At 37.9% G+C, this 14,014-nt stretch overlaps 1 protein-coding gene across 1 annotated transcript in view; it reads right to left on the minus strand.

Moving 5' to 3' along the window:
• The window catches only part of CATSPERD (cation channel sperm associated auxiliary subunit delta), a 144,155-nt gene that overhangs the window by 22,495 nt on the left and 107,646 nt on the right, over positions 1-14,014 (minus strand). The window contains exons 16-18 of the mRNA XM_074203880.1: positions 8,919-8,997; positions 5,141-5,193; positions 2,448-2,522 (exon numbers count right to left, since the gene is read on the minus strand). Coding sequence (XP_074059981.1) covers positions 2,448-2,522; positions 5,141-5,193; positions 8,919-8,997 — 207 coding nt within the window. The remainder of the gene's footprint in view (positions 1-2,447; positions 2,523-5,140; positions 5,194-8,918; positions 8,998-14,014) is intronic.

Consider the following 14,014-nt stretch of genomic DNA (forward strand, 5'->3'; position numbering starts at 1 on the left):
AATAACCATGCAAAAAACTAATCTCTGAGATACTTTTCAGGTAAGGCTTTTGAAAATAAACCCATGAAACCCTAGATTCTGGCAGGAGACATGCCAATACCCCTGGAACAAATGGCTTCATTTATGATTAGAGGTCTTTGAGCATCAATCTCAGTGGCAAGAAAATTCTGCAGGAGAACTAGAGAGAGGTAAAGGCAAAGTTTTGTCCCATGATGTCCTTGAGATATACTGAAGAGGTAGAATAAGGGGTCGTGTCTTCCTGGCCCTCTCAAGCATGCTCTATGGCCCACAATCCAAAGCAAGACCAATTCAAGTGCTTGTCACCTCTCTGATGTCACAGTCTTCTTTGAAAATGAAGGACAAATAGAAGTGGTTCAATTTCCCAGCCACATAGAGTTGGGTTCAAGCAATACATTATAGTTTTCTTGATGGATGCAAGTCCTCTCAGAAGTTCAGAAAGCTAGGACAACCCTAGGAGACCTGCTATGGACAATGTTCTCCACATCCAGAGGAAGAAAGACAAAATTAAAAAAACCCTACAGAATCTGAATGAATACTACATTCACTTTTTATAAATTTCTCTTAGTTTTTGTCCCTATCTCATGGTTTTCTTTCTTTTCCCTTAATCCTAATTGCTCATATAGAAAATGACTAATCTGTAAGCATGTTAAGCACAAATGTGTATATACAATTTTCACCAGACTGTTCGTCACTGAGGAAAGGGAAGAAAATTATGTAACTTAAAAATATGTATATGCATATGGATGAATATTGAAAAACCTTTAAAACATGTAACTGGAAAAATAAAATAACAATTGAAAAATATACATTAGTTTTCTCTCACAAGTGAATAAAGTTTTTTTTACAAGATAGGAGTTGGACTAGACCATAATTGAATAGAAAGGGCATTAAACTAGGTCCAGAAATGAATCCCAAGATTGTCAGTGTGGTTCACATAATTCCTACAATTAAGGGCTTACTGGCCTACTCCCCTCAATTCCCTTACTTTGTTCCTCATAACAACTCAATGAGTTGGATAGTGTAATTTCAAGTGTTTTCATTTTACAGATGAGAAAAATAAGATTAAAAGAGATTAAATGATTTATCCAAGCTGGTCACAGGTAGACCTAGGACCAGAACCAGTTGGACTTCTTCCCACTATACCACCCTTGTCTCTCCTTTTCTCTTGGAGAAATAAGAATTAAAAGCATCAAGGAAATTAGAACAACAATATAAGAATCCAGTATCAATGAAGAATACCAATTTTCTCCCCAATGAATATTACATCTGAAAGTCCCACCTTCTGTAACCCTTCCCCCACCTTCTGAGGACTCTTTCATTTTACTGCCTTCTCCAATTTATCCTTGGGGCTATATTTTGTCTATACATGGTGGTTTCCATGTTGTTTTCAGCATTAGATTATGAGATCCTTGAGAGCACTATTTTCTTTGTATCTCCAGTGGTTGGTGTATAGTAAATGCTAAATAGATGCTTGCTGATTTGATTCTAGAAGAGAACATTAAGGGCAGGAGTTGTCAGAGGGTGAAGCCCCAGTCTGTTCAATTCTGAATTCCTCATTGAAAGGAAGGGGGGTTGAATTCACTCTCCGAAAGTTTCAGGGAAGTGGGAATTGAGCTGGGGCTCGAAGGACAAATGGGAGACTGAGAAGTTGAAAGGACATGGAGCAGTGTGAGCCAGCCACGGAGGCTGGGACTACACAGGAACTATTTATGACTTTCTGCAAAAGCCAGGGAAATTAATCTGGGATAGGTACAGGAGTGGGCAGTCAGGGATATCCCTTAGGAGTTTATTATAATGGAAACACAAAATATGAAACTGGGAAAGAATTGAAGAGATTAATGTAACACCCCTCCTCTACCCCCTAACATTTCAGAAAAGGAAACTGAGAATTGGAGAGATGGAAGTGAATGATCCAAATTAGCAACAATAAAAGTTAGCCATTGCCATGCTAAGGGCCTGACACAAGGCAGGGTGCTCAATTCTCACACAACTCTGCACAGTTTTGGTACATTTGTTTTTCTCATGAGCAAACTAAGCCAGACAAGAGGTGAAGGGACTGCCCAGGGTCACAAAGCTAGTGTCTGAGGCCGAATTTGAACTCAAGTCTTCCTGATTCCAGGCCCAGCCCCTGGCTGCCTGTGTTCATAGAAGAAACCAGGTTTTCTGACTCAGTTTCATACTCTAATCCCTTGGGAGAAGCCAGCTAAGCCGTGCCCTTTCTGGTCAGAATTCCAGTGTAGGAGACAAGGTCTCTGTAAATGGGATTTCTCTCTGTGCCTGGCAGTTTGTAGGCCCTTGATAAACTATCTCAGGAAGGAACCCCAGATCACTGATAAAGCTAGATCACCAAGTCCTGGGCATGTGAACACATGAATGAAGAAAAAGATGAGAAAACATAAGATGAATCTAAACAGCCTTCTACTTACTTTTCAAGGGTGTAGATATAATTCCTTTGCAGGTCTAGAGGTTTCAGGAATCCTCTCTTACAGGCAGTTAGCTCCCTGTGAAGATGGAAGCATCAGAAGCACACCATTTTAGAGTTAGAAGTCTCCAAGGTGAGTGATTTAACCTTTATGTATCTAGAGAGCCTTTCTAAAACAATTTAAATAAGTCCTTATCCAGCCTTTGCTGGAAGACCTCTGGTTATAGGGAACTTCTTCCCTCCCCAAACTGGCAGTTCTATTTTGGGACTGCTATAATTTTAGGAATTTTGCAATCTCTACCTGTGGCTCCTAGTTCCATCCACTGTGGTTAATCCATCTTCAAGTACTTGAAGACACAGCTATCATGTATCCCATGAATTTCTTCCCTAAGCTGAGCATGTTTAGTCTCTTTAACTGATCATTAGATGGCATGGTTTCTATTCTCCTCACAATGCTAGTCATCCTGTGGAGGTTCTAGCTTGTTGTGGTTTATTTGTGTCAGACTCTTAGTAGCAAAGATACTGGAGTAGTTTGGCATTCCCTTTTCTACTTCATTTGACAGATTAGAAAACTGAAGCAAGCAGGGTCAAGTGACTTGCTCAGGGTCACAGAGCTAGCAAGTATCTGAAGTCAAATTGGAACTCAGGAAGATGAGTCTTCCTGACTGTAGACCCAGTACTCTATCCACTATTGAATCCAGTTGCCTATAAAGCTCTACCTCGCCTTTCATGTTCCTTGCTTTACTACTTCCTTTTCATGGAAGATCAAAGGATCTTGTTATAGAGAGAGTAAAAAAAAGCCTCACAAATTCTGAAATCCAGTTAGTCCTTGACAGTTTGTTGAATATCGGATATATAAAAATAATTGATGTGCTAGGTTCCACATGTAGGAAGCATCTCTCATTAAGGTCTTTGACTCTAGAGTCAAGAGATCTTTCTTCTACACCATAATGATTTTTTTTTTACTCTTATTCAAAGAATACACAGAATTCAAGAAGAATGAATCTGAGGAAGAAAAAAATACAAAAGCATTGTGGATAAGGTGCTGGACTTGAAGTCAGGAAGACCAGAGTTCAGATCATGTTTAAAGCACTTATTAGTTGGTGATCCTGGGCATGTCTCTTAATTTCTTAGCATCAGTTTCCTTAGATGTAAAATGAGGGAATTGGACTAGATGACCCTGGCCAGTTCTAAATCTATGTTCCTATGATCCTGAAAGTTTCTTCTGGCTGCCTGCATATTTGACTGTAGACCTAAAAATCACAAGAAATGCTGAAAGAGTTTGAAATTAATGACTAAGAGTTCAGTCTTCCCAAAACCTCAGGGAAGATTCTGCTCCCCATCCCTGCCAGCTATTGCAATCCAATAGCAGACCAGTAGATGGCAGCAGAGAGCAAAAGAGGACCTGAAGAAGGCCGCATAGTAGAGAGTGCTAAGGAGGAGCTCTCCAGAAAGGTGGTGCTGCCCTGAAAGGTAGAGCCACAGCAGACCCAGTGATTGCAGAGGGAGGTGCTGGCAGCAGAGAGCTGGTTCTCCAGGGACACAGTCCTGGTAATCTGAGCTGCTCAAACAGGGCCAATCTATAAGGGGAATGTTGTCAATATGGTTCACTTTGAATTTCAGTAAAGTATATACTTTTTTCCCTATGTAGGAAAAAAAACTCATCTCAATAGTATGTTAAAGCAACTTAAAACTAAATGTGATCTTGGCCTGTGTTGAGAAGCAGAGAAACGAGGAAATGGAAGAGATGCTGGAGGGTGTCTGGAGTACTGTATACTGACAAACTGATAAGAAGTGAGAAATGGAGAGTGGCCAGAGGAAGGCGAGTAAGGGTGTCAGAGAACTTGGGATCCTAATTCAAACATGAGAGGAAGGAACTCTTCTCAGCCTGAAGAAAAGAAGACTTAGGAGGGATGTGTACTGCATTCAGTTGATGTGTATTGGGATTGCAATTTATTTATCTATCTATTCATTTATTTATTTATAGGTTTTTACAAGGCAAATGGGATTAAGTGGCTTTTGAAAGGCCACACAGCCTATTAAGTGTCTGAGGCCAGATTTGAACTCAGGTACTCCTGACTGCAGGGCCGGTGCTCTATCCACTGCACCACCTAGCCGCCCCCGGGATTGCAATTTATTTAAATCCCATTTTTAAGACAAATGAATAATGACAACTAGTCTATATTTATGTAACAGTTTTAAGGTTTGCAAGCACTCCACAAATATTACTTTATTTTATCCTCATAACTATCCTGGAACAGATGCTAGTGTGAGAGCTGTCTTCAAGTATCTAAAATTCTCATTACTGGAGTAAAGAATTTGACTTGTCCTGTTTGATCAAAGAGTGATGGGTAAAATGAGCAAATAAGTAAATTCAGGCCTGAGATCAGGGAAAATTTCTTCAGGATGAGACTAGCCAAAAACAGAATGAGTTTCTTTTGAAGGGGATAAGTTCCCCTTCCCTGGAGGTCTTCCCTTGGAGGATCTTTGGTGGGGAATGTTTTAGAGAAGATTTTTGATCTAATTTGACTAATCAATGAAAAAATATTTAATTATCTAGTAGACAGTGGGTCAGTTTTGAGGGATACAGAACCAAAAATGCCTTTGAGGTTCCTTTCAATAATTAGATTCTACTACTCTGTTAACAGTCAGTTAATGGAAAAAATAATTGGATACTAACAATAAATACAAACCTACCTACGAATCTGGATCCTTTTATTCCAGTTACAACCAATGGAAATGAGACCTACCTAGAGATAAATAAAAGTAAAGTTACTAACACATTCCTGGGTGCAACTATCCCTAGAAGCCCCTTTTGGACAATGGCAAAGATCAAAGACTACCAAATCCTGTCTTTCCCATCTAAAGCAAAATATCTGAAATCGTTCCAGTGAGTTTACAAGGTTCTGAAAAGTAGTTTGATATATTTCCTGACAAAGAGGATAACCATTGTTTTGGTTAATGACCACTCTGTCAACAGTGCCAAACTTATTATTGGAGATAGGATGATATAAAGGGACAGAAAACTATTCTTGGAATTGGGAAGAATTGATTCTAGGTCCCACTTCAGATACACATTTGCTTTGGGACCATGGCCAAGGAATTCATCTTTTTAAGTTTAGTCTAAGTCAACTTATATTTATATACTGAAGAAATCTTTTGTCCCTAATCATAGTAAATGATTATGGGTGTGATGTAATAAAAATGATAAAAGATGAAGACATCGTCACTGAAAAAGAGGAAGAAAACTGATGTTCTTAGAGGAGATAATATATAAATACAAAACTTATGGAAATATTTTTGGAATCAGGCCTCATTTCACAAAACTGACAACAGGTAGAGGCCACAAGATTTGAAAAATGTAGCCCAAAGTGGTCTATCATATGATTTCAGAGGACCCATGATAAAACATAATACTATTACCCACTTTCTGAGACTGAGTGGTGATGGAATCTGATCAGAGTTCAGATTGAGACTTTTCTTTTTTGAAATGGCCAATATTGGAATTAAGTTTTACTTGACTATTCATCTATGTTATGAATGTTATGTTATGGATGTCTCTCTCTCTCTCTCTCCCTCCCTCCCTCCCCCCCCCTTTCTTTTTTCCTCTCTCTTCCCCCTCTACCCAAGGTGGCAGGACAGAGAAAGAAAATATTTTGTGAATTGAAAAAATTTAATTTTAAAATATAAAGTTATTTCTTTGGAGCAAGTTTACAAAATACTAAGATCTAAGAAACTGAAAGGTAATCTATAGGCAACATCCACATGAACTTAACCAAGAGTATGGTAACAGAGAAGAGTTAAATAAATGGCCAAGTCATGTAAATTTGTAATTAGCAAAAATAATACCAGCCCTGCAGTCAGAGGACTTTGGGGTCAAAGTCTTCCTTCATGTTACCTATATGACTTTGGACAGGTCATCTAACTTTTTTAAGCCTCAATTTCCTCTTCTTAAAATGAGAGGGCTGTACTAGATGGCCTCTTTGAGATGTTTTCCAGCTATAGGTCTATGATTCTAAAAACAGATTTAAGATAACATTTCAGGATCATGTCATTGCCATCAGAAATTACAAAAAGTCATTCTTGAGGTTAATATTTATGGATCAATACAAATTATTCAGTGAAGGGATAGATACTATACCATATATGACTGCAGTTGCCATCATTTAGATTACAATGATACTTAGAAAAATGTGATCAGGTGATTAGATGTATATAATACATTAAAAGCTTATTAACTTTTCCAGATGAACAAATGACAACCCCTTATATGCAAATACAAAATATTCTGAAGAATTCAATAAATAAGCTGTACTGAAACTGGAGCATTATTACAGACAGAATTGTTGCTCATAACTGCATAGATATAACATATTGCTAATTATTCATTCATATAGATATTTGTGAATCCATGATTTATGGTTATTAATACATAAATTTTATAAGTTTTCAAACCAAGGAGAGCTAACAGAGGAAATTAGAGTCATGTGGGAACAGGCTTCAGGGTTCCATGTCATCTCTGCTGTCTTTTCTGCTCCTGGACTTGGCCCCAAATGCTTCTAGTAAAGAATGAGCTTCCACCCTAGTATTTAATTTAATCCTGATATTGTTATTCAATTACAAAGATTAGTCATTTTATCAACTTGCACTATAATTAGTCCTTAGAACATCAAATATAAAAGAATAATAGCAGAATAGTGACCTTTCTTCAGATCATTACTCTCTGAACCCCATAAAAGGGAAAATAATGATGATGATGATGATGATGATGATGATAACAGATCATTTTAAAAAAGGGTTTACCATACTACCACTTTGAGGGCACAGATGATAATACACAAGGCTCCCTGAACCTAGAATCTGAAGATTATAACTTGACTAACCACATACTAATTAGTTGGTGGTGCACATTGACACCATAATTGGCCAGAAAGTAGAAAAAATTTAATTTCTATCTTTCCATTTTAGGGTAGCAAGGTGGCTCAGTAGATAGTGTGCTGGACTTGGACTCAGGAAGACCTGAGTTCAGATCTTTTCTCACATATAATCGCCCATGTGTAATACTGAGCCCTGATAACTCAAGAATGATACAATATCTAATCTATATAGAATGAATAAATTTTTTAAATATAGAAACTTAGCAAAGGAATTCAACAATTCAACAGGATGAGGCGCATATAATAAATGTCATCCAAATCTGCCAGAGTTGTACTGATGATTCCTTCAGTAAGACTGGAGAAGATAAGCTTATATCCTAATACTTTATTCAACTATATAACACACTTAATTACTTGTCCACAGAACATGAAATGTAAAAGGATGACAAGGTGACTTAGCCGATTCAATCTGAAATCCTTCAGAAAGATAAAGAACTTACATAATTATGACTATATTTTTCATGAACTTTACTGGCATTCTGAAAACCAAAGTGAAATGTAAGAATAAATACAAAATGTTTGACATGCAACATCAGTCTTAAAATGTATTTTTGGAGCAATAAAATAGATCATGATAGATTTGGAAAGTGATTCTAGTCAAGTCATTTCCCCTCTGTTAGCCTTGGTTTTCTCATCTATAACATGGAGAGGATAACAGCCCCTACGACATTGGTTGTAAAGATCAAATGAGATGACACATGTCAAGTATTTTGCAAACTTTCAAGTGTTTTTATTATTATAATATTATTCTTGTTGGTATTTTTGTTTTTTACCTCAATATATCACCTTCTGCTGACCTTTGAAGTAACACATGATAGCTTACATACTAATTGGCAAATTTAATTGAACTGCTTCTAACCTTTTGCCAAGACAAGTTGTCACTAACTTCATAGATAATTAAATTGGTACAATCAGAGGTCAGGAACATCCTTAACTCTCTACTAGTGGCAGCAGTCTGAGATAAAAAAAAAAAGGCTGGACAGAGGAAACCATTCATCCTCTCTCTAGGTGAGATGAATCTAATCTGCCCCCATTCTGAGCTGAGGAGGTTGTTTTGGTCTCTTGCCTCTAGGCAGGTAAAGGCAGCCTTTCCTAACCCTCTCCCCCAAAGGGTCCCAGACCAGCACCAGAGCAGGACACATCTATCCCTCTGGCTCCCTCCTCCATGTGCTTGTTTCTTCCCAAAACTTCATTTAAGGAATCTAGCCATGTTCACTTCAGTTCATGACCACCTCTCAAATGTGAGCGTACCTTCCCTACCCCCTCTTCTTAGCTCCACTAGAATGTAGACTTCTTGAGGAATTGAGAGTCTGTCTGCTTAAATGACTTGTCCAGGGTCATATGGCTAGTAAGTGTCTGAGTCTGAATTCAAACTCAGGTCCTTCTGACTCCAGGCAATATAGATGTCTCTGGGCAATATAGATCCCTCAATTCACTGGTTTTAAAAGAGAAAATGTCCATGGGCTTTGATCTTCTGATTTTAATCCTTAATGTAAATGAGGGAAGTATAAGGAAGGGAATGAACATATCATACATACCGGAGGTTGTAAGTCGATACATGACATTCCTCTGTCTACTAAATCCAGCATGATGGTGGATAAACTGGAAATCTTTATGCTACAATGGGAAGAAGAGCTTTAGCTTATAGAATGAATGACTATATCCCTTCCACCCCGAGATGATTTTAACCTCTAAGAGTTTCATGTCCCCTGAAATACTGAGGCACAACCCAACAACCCAACTTTTTGTTCCTCCCACCCTTTTCATTTATGTTTTAAAAGACCATTTGTTGGAGCTGTTGGTATGGAGATTACTGCTTGGCCACTGGTTAGCTGGCAACATTTCTTAAGTCCTATTTAGATTTTCTGCACTTTGACTTTGTGTGATTTATATTCACAAAATCATTATGTCTCAGAATGGAAGGGATATTCTGTGTTCTAGTCAAACAGGCCTCTTTGTTCTTCCCCAAACAACATATCACCTTTTCTCTCTATACTTTTGCATAGACTCAGCCCCATCCCACCACGCTATGAAATTAGCTAAGTTGGTATTAGTAGAAGTTTAAAAGTAGTTCAAATAAACTTCTCCAGACCCAGCACATTATACCCCATTTCAAGACTCATCTCTTGTATTTCTTCTTCTAGGAAACCCTTTCTGAATATCCTGTTAGTATTCCTTAAATTACTTTATATTTATTCATAGGATCAGCTGTTTATGGATTTGAAGTTGGAAAAGGCCTTTTTAGTCCACTCCTCTTTATAGATGAGAAAATTGAGTCAAATATCATTCTTGGTCACCATCTTCCTTATCAACTGGTAAAGTATTTGATGTAAAGTCTTTTGCTTCTAAACCCCTTGTTCTCCAAGGGAAGTAGTGCTGAAAATATCACCTAAGCCCAAGGCCTTCATTTTTCTCTTTAATACTGGCATCTTTGGCCATGTTTTCTTAGTTCTTTCTGGCAGAACCATTGGTGCCAACCAGGATCACCAAAATTGGGGATGGATGAGTGAAAAGGGTAAGCCATCCTACTTGATAAGTGTTGGAATGTTCTCTGTCAAGTCTATGGATAATTCTCAGGGAAGTCAGCTGGACCAATTGCTGCCTTTCTCACCTCAGCAGGGGTCACTAATCACAGTCTCTCACCTCCTCTTCTTTTGCTTCACCTTCTCCTGGATGATCTTTTGCTGCAGCTCTGAATCTATAGAATCATTACTTGGAGCAACTGTTCCATCTTTGGAGTTTGTTTTTCCTTCTTTTCAGGAAGAGTCTCATTTTTGTTTGTTGGCTCTAATTTTTTAGTCTTTCTTTTCCCCTCTGTATGACATCTTCATCTTTCCCACCTTGCTGATTACAAGTCAGGATTCCCCTCTGCCTTGGGTTCACACAAAAGCTCCTTTTTCATTTTTTTTAATGGAACACTTCTTTCTTGTCTAGAAAATGGAAGCACATTCCTCTAGGTCCAGTCAAAAGACTATGGTTACAGAGCTAAAAGAGACCTCAGAGGTCTAGTGTATGCCTCTCCTTTGACAAAAGGGTAATCAGAGTGTCACCATCACCTTGATCAGATTCCCCTAATCTTCCAACTGTATGTGCATCATTTCATTGGTTTCATTGTAGCTGTAAAACATGTCTCACAAAAATGTTGGTCAACAAGTCAAGTATTTATTAAGCATTATTAAGCACTATTTGTCAGATGCTGTACTGAGCACTAGGAATGCAAATACAAGCAAAAAACTTGTCAGTCCTTGACTTAAAGAACTTATTTTCTAATGGAAAAATAGAACATATATGAGGAAGCTGAAAAGTGGGAGGTATAATGATAGAAGAGAAGAGAGAAGGTATTGAGTGGAGAAATAGTGGAGAAAGACATTCCAGAGAGTTGAGAAAGGAGCTTAAAAAGCAATTAAAGAATGGATATAACTGGCCAGGGCATTTTCCTTAAGATGGAGCTTCTGGGAGGAATTGACCAATCAGAGAAAGAGATTGCAGGAACAGAGTAAACTTCCAAAGGGGGGGTTGGTCACAGGGACAGAATTTCAATCTGTGAAAGCTTCTAGGGATGGTAGAGTCAGAATTCCAGTAAGTTAGAAGAGGAGTCCAGAGAAGGAAAAGAAAAAGATCGATGATGGCCAGTATGAGTACTTTCCTTAAAAACTGGAGGAATTGACTAATCAGAGGAAGGGACCTCAGAGGCAGTGATCTTCCAGGAAGAGAAGGTGACAAAAGTAGGGAACAAAATTCATAAAGTAAGGAGTGGATCCCAAGAGGAATGAAAGAGTGACTCCTGATCTATCTCTTGTCTGCCCTGACAACGTCTGTGCTGTATTTATTAACCAGTGCCCATATGGATGCATGAAACATATGGTCCTTGCTCCCTGGAATGCTGGTGACTCAAATGGGGCTGCTTCTAACCTAAAAAATAGCAGGGATATTTAAGAAAAGCATTGGATCAAAGATCTTGGTAAGGCAAAGACTTCCAAGATTCTCCATTTCTTCATTGAGTATTTTAGGACAAGGCTTGATCCTGGACTGCTATGTCTAGTTCTAGGCACTACCCTTTAAAGACACCAATAGGGCTGCCTAGGTGGCGCAGTGGATAGAGCACTGGCCCTGGAGTCAGGAGTACCTGAGTTCAAATCTGGCCTCAGACACATAATAATTACCTAGCTATGTAGCCTTGAGCAAACCACTTAACCCCATTGCCTTGCAAAAACTAAACTAAACTAAACTAAAATAAACTAAAATAAAAAAATAAAGACACCAATAGAGAAATGCAAATTAAAACAGCTATGAACCTATCAGATTGACTAAGGTAACAAAAAGAGGAAATGATCAATTTTGGTGAAGTTGTGAGAAAATTGGAACATTTGATGCACTATTGCCAGAGTTGGGAACTAATCGAACCATTCTGAAGAGCAATGTGGAACTATGCCCAAAGAACTACAAAACTGATCATACCCTTTGACCCAGCAATACCAATACTAGGTCTATATCCAAAAGAAATTATAAAAAATAGGAAAAGTTTCACATGTTCAAAATTATTTGTAGCAGCTCTTTTTCTGGTGGTAAAGAACTGGAAATTGAGGGGATGTCCATCAACTGGTGAATGACTGAACAAGTGATGGTATATGAATGTTATGGAGTACAATTGTTCTCTAAGAAACCATGAATAGCCATGGAAAGAATTATATGAACTGATGGTGAGTGAAGGGAGCAGAACCAAGAGAACAACATACATATTAACAACAACATTGCAAGTTGATCCTCTTAGCAGTTCAGAGATCTAGGACAACACTGGGAGACTTATGGACAAGACCATCTACATTCAGAGAGGGGAAAAAGAAAAGAAACAAAAAATCACAGAATCTGAATGGATATTATGTTCACTTTTTAAAAAAAAAATTCTCTTAAGTTTTTCTTTCCCATTCCATGTTTTTCTTTCTTTTCCTTTCATCCTAATTCCTCATACACAAAATGACTATTATGTAAACACGTTAAACACAAATGTACATGTTCAACTTTTATCAGACTGTTTGCTGTTGAGGAGAAGGGGATGGGAAGGGAGGATGGTAGAAAAAAATATGCAAGTGGATGAATATTGAAAAACTTCCATAACATGTAATTGGAAAAATAAATAAAATATCAGAAAAAAGGACTGAAAAAAATAAAGACACCAATAAGCCACAGAGTAACTAGGATCATGAATGGCTTCAAGATCCTGCAGTTCCTCCATCACAGAACACCATATGCCATCTCCATGGTTTTGACCATGGTGGAATGCTCCATTTTCTCTAATACTAGATGTCCATGGTTTTCTTCAAGGTTCTATATTTAGCAGGTGTCCTTTTCCATTCCCTTATCTGCTAGTACCTTCATCTTTCAGATTACTTTCATATCTTCTGTAAATATCTTTTAAGTATCTCTAGCACTTAGCACACAGTAAAAGTTTTAAATAAATGCATATTGACTGACTGAATTTAAGGAGCCAAGTTGAAGAAACTGGAAAAGTTTATCCTCAAGAAGATTTGAATATGCCTGGTGAATGAAAGCAAAGAATTTAGGATGACATCAAGTTTCTAAACCTAGGTGGCCAGAACCATCCATAGGGCAACAGCTGAACAAATTATGGCATCTGTTTGTGATGGAAATCTGTTGTTCTGTGAGAAATGAAGAGGGGAGGGTTTCAGAGAAACCTGGGAGGACTTGCAAAAACTGATGAGTCAAATGAAGTGAACAGAGAAAGGAGAACAATTTATATAATAATAGTACCATTCCTTTGGTTCCTTTTCTCTGAGAGGGGCAACAGTATCACAAAGATAAATAGGTGAGGGAAGAATGAGGTATATATATATATATATATATATATATATATATATATATATATATATGTATATATATATACATATATATATTGGCTAATGGGGAAATTGTTTCATCTGACAATTGATATTGTAATTGATTTATTCTTTCTTCATGGGTAGATAAAGGAAAGGTGGGAAGGATAGAATTCAGAGCTGAAAGTAAAATAAAATTGAATTTAAAAAGATAAGAATAGGGAAGGGGAGAGAGCTTTGGAGTAAAGGCTTGGAATAGGCTGCTCAGGACACATATGAATTGTGTAACACACATGTCTTCAGGTATGAGTAGGGTTGCCCAGTAAAAGAAGGATGAGATTTGTTTTGCTTAGCTTCAAAGGTTTCTAGGAGCAAGGGACAGGTGTTTCAGAGAAGCCAATTTTGACCTAATGTGCTCCCCAAGGGAGGAAGGGGTGCCTCAGGAAGGAGTTCCACTTTCTTAAGAATGGAATGGTATCCTGGGGAACACAATTGTTAGTGCCTTTACTCAAAAGTACTCGAGTATCATTCATGATCCTATTTTCCAGACTGCTGTAGGAATTCTGAAAGGAGTCCATCATTGATTCCTATAATGTAAAAGTCCATAAGAAGAGGCCAATTTATAGGGATGGGGTCTGTAGTTATTCCATATGTGGCTATGTAAGTGAAACTGTGATATTTGTCCTATTCCAGATGTTGTCAAAAGTCCTCACTTATAAGCATTTGGGGAAGACAATGAGGGGTAGTTTTAGACAAATGGCTAGAGCTATGTTTGAGGTCGGGAAGCTGGGTCCAAGTCT

This window comes from Macrotis lagotis, chromosome X, assembly GCF_037893015.1.
Source record: "Macrotis lagotis isolate mMagLag1 chromosome X, bilby.v1.9.chrom.fasta, whole genome shotgun sequence".
Taxonomy (NCBI): Eukaryota; Metazoa; Chordata; class Mammalia; order Peramelemorphia; family Peramelidae; genus Macrotis; species Macrotis lagotis.